The sequence below is a fragment of the Diabrotica undecimpunctata genome, chromosome 2, assembly GCF_040954645.1.
Source record: "Diabrotica undecimpunctata isolate CICGRU chromosome 2, icDiaUnde3, whole genome shotgun sequence".
Classification (NCBI taxonomy): Eukaryota; Metazoa; Arthropoda; class Insecta; order Coleoptera; family Chrysomelidae; genus Diabrotica; species Diabrotica undecimpunctata.
Genome location: NC_092804.1, coordinates 159,227,843 through 159,241,757, shown reverse-complemented (window position 1 = coordinate 159,241,757; position 13,915 = coordinate 159,227,843). Strand labels below are relative to the sequence as shown.

The 13,915-nt window shown below is 33.4% G+C and overlaps 2 protein-coding genes across 10 annotated transcripts in view; one reads left to right on the top strand and one right to left on the bottom strand.

Moving 5' to 3' along the window:
• The window catches only part of dlg1 (MAGUK family member discs large 1), a 1,569,679-nt gene that overhangs the window by 320,445 nt on the left and 1,235,319 nt on the right, over positions 1 to 13,915 (top strand). The window lies entirely within an intron of this gene.
• LOC140435134 (larval cuticle protein A2B-like) lies at positions 11,529 to 13,910 on the bottom strand. The gene is made up of 2 exons (XM_072523854.1): positions 13,851 to 13,910; positions 11,529 to 12,075 (listed from the first exon to the last, which is right to left on the bottom strand). The coding sequence occupies exons 1-2, from the start codon at positions 13,860 to 13,862 to the stop codon at positions 11,593 to 11,595; spliced, it is 495 nt and encodes a 164-aa protein (XP_072379955.1). The 5' UTR covers positions 13,863 to 13,910; the 3' UTR covers positions 11,529 to 11,592.

Genomic DNA, 13,915 nt, shown 5'->3' with positions numbered 1-13,915 from the left:
CAAACACTGTTCGCAACATAGTCGAAAGTTGTGCCAACATGACTGGCGTGGGAGAGTCAACTATATATAAGTTCCTATCAGAAAGAAAAAAACACGGTATAGCGAACCCAAACACAAACGAACACTTAAAGAGAGGGAAAAAGCCTATTGAAATTGATGTATTTGCCAAAAATTTTATTCGAAGGAAAATACATGGATTTTTTTTCAAAAAAGAAATACCAAACCTAAACAACATTTTACAAGAAGTTAGAGACGACCCGGATTTGCCTCATATCGGACGAACTAAATTGTGGCAATTTTTAAAAGAATTAAATTTCCGGTGGGAGAAATCAGACCGAAAATCACTTTTGATTGACCGGGAGGAGATAATATGTTGGAGAAAAAATTATCTAAGATCCATACGAAAATTCCGGGCTGAAGGCTTCTACCAGGATGAAACGTGGGTAAACTCAGGTCATACTCTAAAAAAAATTTGGTCAGATAAAAATATATTAAGCTCCATTCAAGTCTTTATGGAAGGTTGGTCTACTGGTATCTCCCCACCTTCTGGTAAACGCAGTAGATTAATAATTTCTCACATTGGCAGTGAAAAAGGATTTGTTAAGCATGGTTTGTTGGAATTTCAGTCCAAAAGCACAAAAGACTATCACGAGGAGATGACAGCTGATGTTTTCGAAGAGTATTTTGAGCAGATGATTGAACACATACCACCAAATTCAATTATAGTATTAGATAATGCACCTTATCATTCACGACTAGTAGAAAGTATCTGCCTTACGAAGATGGAATGGTAAAAGCAGAACTTCTAAAAATTGGCCGGCAACACAAATCTAAGTTCAAGGAATACGTAGTTGACAAAATGGCGGAAAGGCGAAACATTACAGTCCTTAGACTTCCACCCTACCACTGAGAAGTAAATCCAATTGAACTCATTTGGGCACAAATGAAAAGTTATGTGGCTAGAAAAAATACGTTATATAAAATACAAGCTGTACGTGAATTGTTATACGAGTCTTTACAACATATTACAGAACAAAACTGGAAAGATGCAGTAAGGTATGTAATAGAAGAAGAACAAAAAATGTGGGATCTTGATAACATAATTGATGCGACCGTAGAGACACAACCACTAATTATTAACCCTCAAGATGACTCGGATTCCGAAGTTGATATTATTTATTTTGAATTTGAATAGTTTTCTAATCGTTATTATATAAGGTAAGTAATAATAGTTGTAATTGTAAGGTATTAAAGGGGAAAGGCGCAAAATGTCGCCTGTCAAAATGTTCAATGTGTTTTAAATGTATCCATTTTTTTTTCAAATCCTGAGAAAACTAAACAGCATTTTTGAAAAATTTAAAGGCAGAATGAAATATTTTTTAGAATAAAAAGTTTCTTTTGCATGCAATATTTTCAATTAAAAATTATACTATATTTTCTCTTTTATTTTCACCCCTGTTACATAACATATTAAAATAAACATTGTAGAAGTTTTCAGGGACTTTCTGCCCTGAGTAATAATGTAATCTTTCATTCTGCATTTAAATTTTTCAAAAATATTTATTAGTTTTCTCCGGATTCGAAAATAATGGATACATTTAGAACACATTGGAAATTGTGCCAGGCGACATTTGCCACCTTTTTCCTTAATTAAATAAATGTATCTTTTACAAATGGCAAAAAACTTTTTATTTTTGAATAAAATAAATAAGTTTCATTAAAAAATACAATTTACATAAGTACAATTTAAAAAATATATTTATTTAATTCAAATAAATGTTTCAATCATATACTCTACGACACTGGTCGTTCATCTCTAACCATTCAAAATACCCCCGTAATAGGATTATAAGGTATTGTATTCCTTCAGATATAAGGTGGGTTAGTCGAAAACGTCTTCAACCGTCAGTTTTAGGTTGGTTTTTACTATTATATCGTATTACCTATCCTCTCTGTATTTCAGTTTTCCAATTAGGGTTAAACTTGTAGTGAGCTATCAACAAATTGTGAACCGACTGTAAATAATATTGCTATGCTAACAATATTAATTACATACATTAATTTTAGAACAAGGACTGGATCGATTTGACTAATTTTGATTTTAAAATATTTCTATAAAATTAAATATACTAAAAGTAGAAAAACATGATGTCAGGTCAGAAGTGCACCAGACCATACTTTATATTTACTTGGATTATATGCAAAAAGTTTATTATTTTAAAAATTTTATGAGTGACTGTAGATGGCAATCAATGCGAACCCCCGTTGAGTGGAAAGAGCAAAATCACTATTTCAAAATAATCTTTTTTGATATCGATTTCCTGAGTGAAAATTGAAACGTCAAATGTTAAAAATGTTAAAAATGTAATTTTCCTTCAAATAAGTTGTGACCAAATCCCATATAAATAAATATTTAACATAGACAAGCCACAAGAAAACAGTTTCAGAACCTTACAAATTAATACATATATGTAATATAATATAATTTGTTTTTTTTTAATAAAATCTTAGATATTGTGCTGGTTTTAGTACTTTTATTAGGTCGTTTTTAGAAAATTTTCATCATCAAGAATGTGCTCGAGAATATTATCAATTTTTTTTGTTCTCGAGAATTTTCGTGGACGTAGTGTGTCTTCAATTTTGTCATCGAGAAAATTGTGTGTGATAAACTGTTAAAAAGCTTGAATTATATCAAGGAATCGAATTGATAAATACAGATTACAATTTTAAATGGGTATCCGTTTTTTAAATGATACGCCACTGTCGCATTACATATCTCAATTTTCTCGCTTACCTCTAATTGCATCATCCAGATATTTCTCTGATGATTTTTTACAGACTGCAAAATTTCAAGGCTAGTAACCTTACGATTCACGCATGACCAGCTAAATTATTATATCTTCTCTGTCTGTGATTAATTGTTATTTAAAGCATACCCGTTTAATTGTTTTTTATAAAATGTGTTAGTGAAACGCCTTCATGGGTCGTTTTCAATTATCAGCTAAGAAATATGGCCGATGGAGATATGCTAAATGCATTCCAGCCGAAGTTGTGATTAATGGATTCCGTCCCATTCAAGCTTAAGTGAAATAATCTCGATTTCGGCTTTTGTTGTTTCTCTTTTTAACCTGTTAAATTATTGTGAGAAGATTTATTAATGTTTTTAGAAAATTTAGCTTTACATATGAGTATGTATTTTCGAAAACTTATCTTCCAACTTTAGTATGCTTAGTATATAATTAATTAATGTGAATTAAACTAAATTATAATAAAATTTTATTTTTGAATACTTGTGTAAGTATATTTTTGAACAATTCGCAATTATTTTGTTAATAAGGGACGTGGTATAAACTTAAAAATCCAAAAGAATTTAATGTGTAGCCTTATCAAATGGCAAAGAGTTTTGCGACTATCAAACACTTGAAAGAAGAACAATAGACGCAACTAAAATGTTCTGTTGGATAAGAATATTACAAATTCTGTGGACAGATCACAGGACAAAAAATTCAATTTTAAATGAGCTAAACCTTAGCAAATAGCTCTTTAGCAAACCATATCTTATTTTTAGGCTGCTTGTCCGTTCCGAACTTTGGCGATCATTCTGGCTATGATGAATTTTTTGGTTGCTATACGGAATAGCTGTGTTGAGGTCTTTCTATACCATGCTCCCAGGTTAGCAAGCCAGGATATTCTTGCAGTATTCTTCAAGTATTGCAGCTTACGGCCCTTCACGATGTTGACCAAATCCGCTGTTCTGTTCATCCTCTGTATAACCATAGCTCAAAAGTTTTGATAAAGTTTCCCCTTCAATATTCACGTTTCTACTCCGTACAGAAGCACTAAGTACACGTAACATTTATGGAGCCTTATTTTTGTTTCTATGGTGAGGTCATGGCTCTTGAACACAGAGCTAATAGTCTAATAGATTAGAATGCACTTTTTGCATTTCCGATGCAACATTTAACTCTTGGGTATTGTCCCACGATTCATTGATTATAGTTCCCAAGTAGTTGTACTGTGAGACACGTTAAATTCTCATATACATATTTGCTCCAGTTATGTTTTCCTTCAGAAAAAGGAAATAGCTCTCATAGTGTCCCTATGAGAACACTAAAGTGTTATGTGTGGTCTCTATTACTATATGGCTGTGAGACCTGGACATTAAAACAGTATGACGTCAACAAATTAAATTCATTTGAAATGTGAATGTACCACCAAATGCTGAGAGAAAATGGGAAAGAAGTACTAAGAGCAATGAACACAGGCTCTCATCTGGTCAATACTATCACAATTAGAAAGACGTCATATCTAGAACACATAATGCGCCATACGAAATTTGAGTAGCTCCAGGTAATATTAGAAGGCAAGATTGAAGGCAAAAGGGGCATAGGACGAAAGCAAAAATCTTGGCTACGAAACATCAGAGATTGGATCCACACAAGAGGAAATGAAATAATTTATAAAGCTGAGAACAGAGAGAAATTTGCCATATTGATTTTGTTTCCGTTATTTTGTTCATTAAGTTTTGCAGCCCTTCTATGGTATTGGAAAACACTTCTGTATCATCTGCATACTGCGGGTTATTGAGCTTGACTCCATTTATTGAATTGCCTTTCTCAATATCTGTCAGATCTTCTTCAAAAATGTGCTCCTAGTACAGATTAAATATCAGTAGTGAAATTGTGCACCCTTGTCTTACGCCTCTTAAGATTTTGACCTATCTGTACGTTCTCCCTCTATTCGGAGCACCGCTGATTGATTCCAATACAGATTAGCTATTATTTTTAGGTCTCTTCTGTCAATCCCTGTTCTCTACAGCACTTCCATCATTTGTCCATGCCTGACTCTTTTGAATGCCTTCTTAAAGTCAATCAGATATGAAAAAGTATCAAAGCTGGTATCTCTACATTTCTGAAACAATACCTGCACGCTAAATCAAGCTTGCCTCGTACCAACGGCGTTCACAAATCCAAACTGATTGGGCGCAATTTGTTCTCCTCGCATTTCCAGTAAATTCGTTCGTGGATGACTTAAAAACAGCTATAGCAGATGGCTCAGTAAGATTATGGACAGCAAGGCATATACCATATAATATTATTTTATTTCAAAAAAATGTCTTATTAAATTATTCATTATGGTTATGAATAGAGAGAAGCTCCATGCTTCTTTCTTATGGATCCCGTTTTCAGTACCTATTTGTTCCTCATTTACATTCGTTGGGGTTTGGTTTGCGGTATACATATTTTCTGTGCCCTTTAAAACTGTATACGATATTTTCGTATTATAAGGTAGATATTATGACATCTTTAATTGACCACGGTCGAATGTTTTTACTAAAACTGCTAACTGTATAATTTAGTTTTAGTCGCATTATAATGTAATATTTTGTTAAGAAGTGATAACCGCAGCCGTAGCAGACCTCACACCTGCTGATCACATTACATCAACAGAAACTCGACGAGTTAGGTTGCAAGTGCACAGGACAGAAAAAAATTGTATTAACTTCACGAGGCCGATGTCCGTCAGTGGACGTAAACAGCTGATATGATTTGATAATGATAATAAATGTAATACATTCTTACCAGTAATATTTTATTATCTTCTAAATTTAAAATTTTACATTTAAAATTTTCTTTAACAACTCTTTAGTTTTAACAATTTGTGAGCTGAATTTCTGAAATTCCATTTGCGTATTGATGCCACCCCACCAATTACATAACCATCAAACGAAATTTACTGCTTAGTTCTTCCTTTTGTACATAAATGATCAGAGAGTCTTTCCCTGTAATCGAAAGGAATTAACAGATTTTGCAGCGGATTTTGTTAATGGCAATTGTTCCCAAAGGACGCATTACAAGTGTAATCGTTAAAAGTTTTTATTGGAAGAAATTTAGTAATGGCTATAGCGATTTTTCGGTAATTACTCTTCCTTTTTTTTTCGTAGAAAGTGAAAACTACATAAAAAGATAAAAGAAATGCATAAATTACTTCAATGTAATTATTCTCTAATATAATTATTAATAAAATTTAGAAAGCTTTTCTCAGAAATAAACAAAAAGTAATATCTTATATGCTTAAATTTGATTTTTTAAGAAAATTAAAAGGAAAAATCCGAGTGGTTGGCTGTATACCATAGTTTAAAAACAACTTACATTATCATCATCATCATTCTGGCTTTCCAACCCAGCGTGGGTCTTAGCCTCCTCAACAATTTCTCTCCAGTCATTCCTATCCTTCGCTTTCCTTTGCCAAGCACATATTCCCACATTTCTCATGTCTTCATCCTTGCTCTGGGTCTTCCTCTTTTTCTCTGACCAATGGATCCATCAAGAAGCGTTTTTCTAGCTGGATCATTTTGTTCCATCCGCATTACTTACCCTAGCCACCTTAGAGTCATATCTTAATATGTTTTACGATATCAGGTTTCTGGTATATTCTATAAAGTTCTAAGTTGTATCGTCTTCTCCACACTTCATTGTCATTCACTGCACCATAGTTTCGCCATAGTACTTTTCTTTTGAAACATCCTAACATGTTTTAATTATTTTTTGTTAGAGTCCAGGTCTCTGAAGCATATGTTAAGTCTGGAAGTATCATTGCTTTGAAACTCTTGAAAACGTGCTGCGTAAATTAAAGCAAAGGTTGTATTATTGACAAGAAGTAAAAGGATCTTAGTTTGAACATCCGTTTTAAACAGTTTTTTATTTTTTCTCTGTTCTAGTTTCTACAGTTAAAAAAAGAAAAAAACATGGTTTCTTGAAACTGTCCAACTAATTATTTGACTTTAACGTGTAACTTGAAAAGTATGTTCAATGTATCTCACAATTATTTCCTTCCAATTTACTTTTCTACGGGTATGGCTAATAAATTCATGGGGTGCCACATGCCCTCATTTTTTTTAATAATCGAAGTTTGGCACCGCATTGTGTCTATAAGACTCTTGATTCCCAGAAACGACTCAATTGTTTGCTTGCGTTGTCTTCTCGCAAACCCTTATCTTCCAAGAACTTATACAATCAGCTCTTTACCCTTTTTTAAAATAACGAAATACACAATTACTTAAGCCATTCAAATTGCGTATCGCTGTGATTTCTCTCGCAAAATGCATCGTTTTCAAAAAAAGCCACTGTGGGTCGAAACGGTTCTCTGTCCTAACTTATAATAAGGACCAACCTTGCGCGAACACTGAAACTCCCGTTCTTTAAACAAAAATTTAAGCCATAACAAAATAGCTCGATATTACTTCACTGCTATAGAAGCTCTAGAACAAGCTAGTTCGACCAGGCCGGTAAAATTATTTATTTATATTATCCATCTGTCCATGTATCTTCTAACTGTCCCACTAATTTTTATTATTGTTTCTATTTGCCTTCTTGTTCTGTTATCACAAAGTCTTGCTGTGGTTCGTTTACCACAACGTCTTGCCGTTGTTCTGTTACCACAATGTCCTGTCGTTTTCATTGCTGAAATTTGCTATCTGGATCGTACTGTTTGCTATCTGATCTTATTGGAAAGGCAAAAAGTGAATTCTTGACTATGAGTTCTGTGTTCAAGAGCCATGACCTCACCCTAGAAACAAAAATAAGGCTCCTTAAATGTTATGTGTACTCAGTGCTTCTGTACGGAGTAGAAACGTGGACATTGAAGGCGGAAACTCTATCAAAACTTCAGGCTTTTGAGCTATGGTCATACAGAAGGATCCTGAAGATACTATGGACAGACAAAGTTACCAATAAAGAAGTACTGCTGAGGATGAACACAACTGCGGATTTGGTCAACATCGTGAAGAGCCGTAAGCTGCAGTACTTTGGACATATAATGAGAAATCAAGGCAGATACGAGCTACTTGAATGCATTTTACAAGGTAAAATTGAAGGAAAAAGGTCCCCAGGACGAAGAAGAATATCCTGACTTGCTAACCTGAGAGCATGGTACAGAAAGACCTCAACACAGCTATTTCGTATAGCAACCAACAAAGTCATCATAGCCAGAATGATCGCCAACGTTCGGAACGGACAGGCACCCTAAGAAGAAATCGTACTGTTCCTGGCATCGATCTGCAATATTAACCTTTATCTTAACCTGCTGCGACACGCGATGATTGTGTGGAAATACCCTCGTTAGATGTATCTGACCACAAATAAAAGTCTTTTTTATTCTGTAAGTACCTCTGCCTGCCTTATCTCGGGTAATCCTAAGTCAAACTTTATCACCATAACACTACCATTTGCCTGTTTGAAATAATACTGTTCGTAAGGACTTCATTTGGAACGTACTTCCGCGCATACCGGGTGAATCCAAATTCATCAATTTAATACGTTTTCCTTAAGATATGTTCTAGTATAATCCTAGTTACCATTTTTACCTTATTTCCTTTCCGTTCTCTCAGTTACTAAGTTTCCCTGTTCCTTTCAAAAATAGGATGGTGGCCAAAATGTTTTCTCTTTCTTGTACTTTTATTTGTTTCACTCGTAAACCACTTGTAGTCTGGCTCTGACAAACACCGACTAAGAGATCTCTATCAGACTGAAGCCTGGACTTTAGTGTCGTTATGTGTGTAACCATGTTACCATTTATCAGAGCATTTACCATTTCCATCAAGTACGGTCATCCACCGTCCAACTTGGTAGGCTACAAACTTCGGTTATAATCTGACTGATACCCATTTTAAATAGCCTCAAAACTTATAATTAGTTATAAATTAGTTTGTCATTTTAAATCTGGATTCTTAATCTTAATCCGAAAATTTTCTAATTCTTTAAAATGGACTGCGTGTATGTTTCACTCTAATTCATCTCTAGTTTTTGTAATATAAGATAAATTATCCTGTTATTTTAATCTTTTTAGACGAAAATTAAATAACTTGGTATATAAGAATATATATGTATAGTGTGATATTGTAAAGTTTTACTACGACTTCTTAAATTACGTTATCTCTTAAACAAAAGAAACGTGGCCTCAAATTGCTCCTGACGCGACGTTTGTGAAGTAGGCACTTTTCCATGTGCGAGTTCATGGTGCCGGATTACATGAAATTCGTTTTAGTTTGACTCATTTCAAGGGTTGAAACGTTAACGCCGGTCTCGTTAGGGGTTAGCAGATATTATTCTCTATCTAAGTTGCTAAACGAGTCACTTTGATGTAAAAGGTAGGCTAAAACATTCAGGCATCTCAGGTAATGTGTGCCTATTTGCTAAGTTTATTCACTTTTGTCAGTTAATATTAGAATTTGTTAGAAGACATTACTGCTTAATATTAAGACACATTATAATAAAAATTTAAAATTAAATATATTTTAGTAAATTAGGAAATAAAAGTTTATTTTTTTCATAGAAAATTACACATATTTCACATAGAAAATTATGTTTATAATTTAATTTGTTCTACTACCTATTTAAATCCAATGGTGTCAGACATTTAATTTTTTCTGGTTTTCGACCTTTAAATCTTGCTAATATTTCTTATATGTTGCATGGTCTTTCTATTTCTTTTACCAGCTTGTTTTGTAGCAGATATAAATGTGTCGTTAAATTTTTAAATAAGTTAAAGGACTTTTGTCTCTTTTTAATATTACGCCACAAATCTATAAATTAAAAAAATATGTTAAAACAAAAAAAGCTAAAGGATCTTTTGTTGTGTGAGGTTGGTAAAAGATCTTGGAGGCAGTATGGGTTGCCGATACTCGTTCTGAAATAAAACTCAGAATAATGTCCACTTTTTCGGATGAAAGATTCGAGGATTCAAGAAATAGAACTCAGCTTCTGCAACAAATCCTACTCTTACGTTCACTAAGACTTTTGCCGTGTATCCACTATGTACGTGGCTTCCTATGGGTGTGCATCATGTAGCAATCTAAGCAGGGGATGAAAAAACTGGAAACATATCGACTAAGCGAATTAATCCTGACAAAAAATTATAGTCCTCCAGGTTGGGAGCTAGGCAATGGGCCGGTAGTACCCGTTACCGTAAAAGTACAAAACCACCAAACGTTTAAATGAGCCTTAGATAGATCGGTCTTGTCGACGACGACTTAAGTAAAGGAACATAGTAGGCATAGCTACTTAACCAGCTCAAAAACTTCTAATATACAAAATACAACTGGCAGCAATACAAGAAACTTAATGGCTAGGATATCGAATAAAAGACACAAAGATCCTTCTTTTCCGTCATATCTCTTATCCTTTAAGGGCACTGGCGATCATCACGTCCCATTTTACTTTGTCTGCAGCAGTTCTCAAGAGTTCTATTGTTGTTTTTTCACTACACTGCTTTTAACTTTTCAACCAGGACGTGCATTATCTCCCCGGTCCTCTTTTTTTTCCTTGTATAATAAGAGACAGAGACTAATAGAATATTATATAGTGGAAAAGATAGCGGAAACGAAAAGCTTTGAGTAGCCTTTAAAGTTTACAATAAGATAAAACACATCGTATTAGATTTTAAAGCAGGGAATAAAAGAATATGTCAACTAAAAGTAAAAACAAAATTCTTTAACCTCTATATCAATAATATGCAGTGTCCAACAGATATATGTAACATGGAAATAAAAGAAAAGTTCTACGAACAGCTAGAGAAAGTACAAGACATCTTACCGGGACATGATATCAAAACACTAATGTAAATGAAGAATTTATAATCAACTTTAATAATTGAATATAGAAAAATATAATCTTCTAACAAATAAATCAATACAGATTGTTACCTATGCCGATGACATCACCGTTATGTATCGCAGAACGGAAGAGGCGGCAAAAATATATTCACAATTAAAAGCAGGCCTACAAATAAATATTCTAAAGACAAGAAACACAAGCACAAGCTAGGGAAGATAGTCGCATGGTTGAATTAGAGGATGATAGATGCAGTTGAAATTTTCACATATCTCGGAGTTGAAAATATACATAATTTCTCCACGTACAGATCTCAGAATTTGTTAAAATTCTGAAACTTTGATGGGCTAGTCATATAGTGAGCATGGAGGCAGAAATATTGCCGAAACGGGCCCTAGATAGTAAAAGGCAGGGTGCAAGACCAAAATAAAAGTAACGGAAAAGGTGGGAGGACTGGCAAGATACGGTGGCAAGTTTGGAGGAGGCAAAGCTTGATTTGAGCTCGACATTGACCTCTCTATTTAGAAGAAAGAGAGAGAGAGAAAGAAAGAAAGGATTCTTTGTACAAAACCTTTATACGTATAAATGTTAGGTATAATTGAGTTCAAGGAACTGTGCTGATTGAAATTTAAAAACGTCAATCATAAAAAAATTAATATAACTAGAATATAAACGTAAATTTTATACATATTAAAGCATAAAAAACAACTTGTTGTATCTAGTGATGCAAGACATAATAGTAGGAAAAGACAAAAGAACATTATGATTTAAAAATTAAAAACAATGGTAAGCACAAACCAGCGAAACTCATTTTCAAATAGTAGTCAACAAAATTCAAATTATATATATATAAATATATATTATTGTTGATTAAAAGTGTCCCAAGTATTCTGAATTTTAAAATAAAAAACAAAACTCCTTTTATTGATAATTTATTAAAAATAAATACCTATATGTACACAGTCGGTTTTTAAAAATATATTCAGTGGTAGTATTGAGCAAGAGGTGCGGCAAATTTAGCTACAGGAGCAGCATAGGCAACTGGAGCTGCGAATTTAGCAACTGGGGCGGCATACGCTACAGGTGCGACAGCTTTGGCAACGATCGATTTTTGTACAAGAGGTTCTCTATGGACAACAGCGTTGAATCCGTTAAGTGGATCGGCAGTGTAGTCAACAGTGCGTCTGAAGCCGTCGGAGTCAACCAAAGAGTAGCTACCTTGCACAACGTCTCCATCACGAACTTCGTGCTGGTTTTTATTGTCTCCGGTTAGACTGTCTTGAATGTCGTAGGCGAAATTGTATTGTGGGTGTGGGTCGTAGTCATCCACTGTTTTCGCTACAGGAGCAACAACAGTCTTTGCTAAGTGACCAGCATAGGCAACAGGGGCCGCTGCGTAGGCAACTGGGGCTGCTGGGAGGAGACCGGCCTGAGCAGCGGCTAGGAGAGTGGCGAAGGCGATAAACTGAAAAATAAAATATATATCAATAATAAAATATAAATAATTAAATATATAAATATTGTTACAACTATTTCATAAGATTTTTAAATGTAATTCCATGAGATTAATTTTTTCGAACTATTTTGAAATGAAAGAGAAAGAGAAAGAAGAGGAAAAGAAGCATATGTAAAAAAAGAAACAAAATGGTAAAAAATAAGAGGAAAAGAAACAGGAGAGGAGTAGAAAAGTAGAAAAAAAGACAGAGATGCGTAAAAAAGTAGAGGTAGAAATCATAAATAGTTTATCTCAAATTCCCGAAAGTTTTAAGATAGAGGTAAGTCAAATTACTAGTAGAATAGACATATTAAAAGAATAAAAGAACGACATATAAACTAATTAAAAAACTTAAATAGAACAACAACAAAAAACTACTTAAAATCTAATTTAGAAACACAAATAGATTAGTTAGAAAGAAAAATTTATTTCCAAGCTTTTGTATCTAACAATTTTTAAGTAACTAATGTCGATCTACCTTCTCTACTTTCTTATCTACCGTCTCTTTGTGGATTTTAAGGGTGCTTATGACAATGTAGGCAGATCAAAACTGATGAAGGCACTACAGCAGTTCAAAATTCCCTCTAAGATAATCAGACTGGTACATATGACGATTAAGAACACTACAAGCGCAGTTAAGATTAATGGAAAGAAGAGACAATACCTTAGAGTTCAGAAAGGTGTAAGACAAGGGGATCCTCTATCCACCTCGCTATTTAATTTGGGCTTGGAGAATATAATAAAAAACAGCAATATGAATAGAGTGTAAACAATATTTAATAAGAGTCACCAAAGTCTAGCCTATGCTGATGATGTACTTTTGGCTAGGAGTAGAAAAGAATTAGAAAAAATAGCTAAAAATCTTCTAGGGGTCGCAGGAAATATGGGACTAAAGATAAATATAAATTAAACAAAACACATGAAGGTGAAGAATAAGCAAAAGAAAAGCAGAAAACTAAACATGGAAATTGCATAAGGGAAATAAATTCTGGATATTGAAGAGGTAGACGATTACATGTATCTGGGAGTTCTTGTGAAAAATAAATGCGAAAAAGAAAAGGAAATAGATCTACGAATAGCAAAAAGAAACAGGTGTGCAAACAATTTGCAAAGAAGAATAAAATCGAAAGAGGTATCCAGAAATACAAAAATAAGGCTGTATAAAACTATCCTGCGACCTTCTCTAACGCTCAAGATAGAGCACATGGACAAAAATGAAGGACGCCCATGTACAGCAGTGGACACAAAGGGCTGGGTGATGATGATGAACCATATATACAAATTTAAATAGCTACACAGTAACGAACATAACAAAAACTAGAATGGTTAAGATTTGCTGTTACTAAATAAAAGAAAAATGGGATATCTCAACAAAAATATTGCATCAGATAAAGAAAATAAACCTACAGAACATTTTTAAAAAAATATCGTTATAGTTTCCACTAATAGTAATACATGCTGCTGCAGTATTGCAACAGATTATACTTAAAATGGACAGATCTTGACAAAAAGAATAGGCCACATACTAATAAAAATAAAGTTGAAACTGGCAAATAAAAGTTTGCAAAACTAAATTTAAAAGTTTTGGCTTGAATAAAAATATGATTTTGATAAAAATTTAAAAATTATTATTCCAAAATAACAACATTTTAAACAAACATTAACTATAAAATCGCATGGTATAATTAAAAATTTGAATTAAAAAAATTTCAAAATTTAAAAGAAAATCTGAACAAAGTTCATACCTTGAATGCCATTTTTGTTGATTTGAGTGATTGGCGTAAGTGTTTTTGCAACTATACTCGTTAAA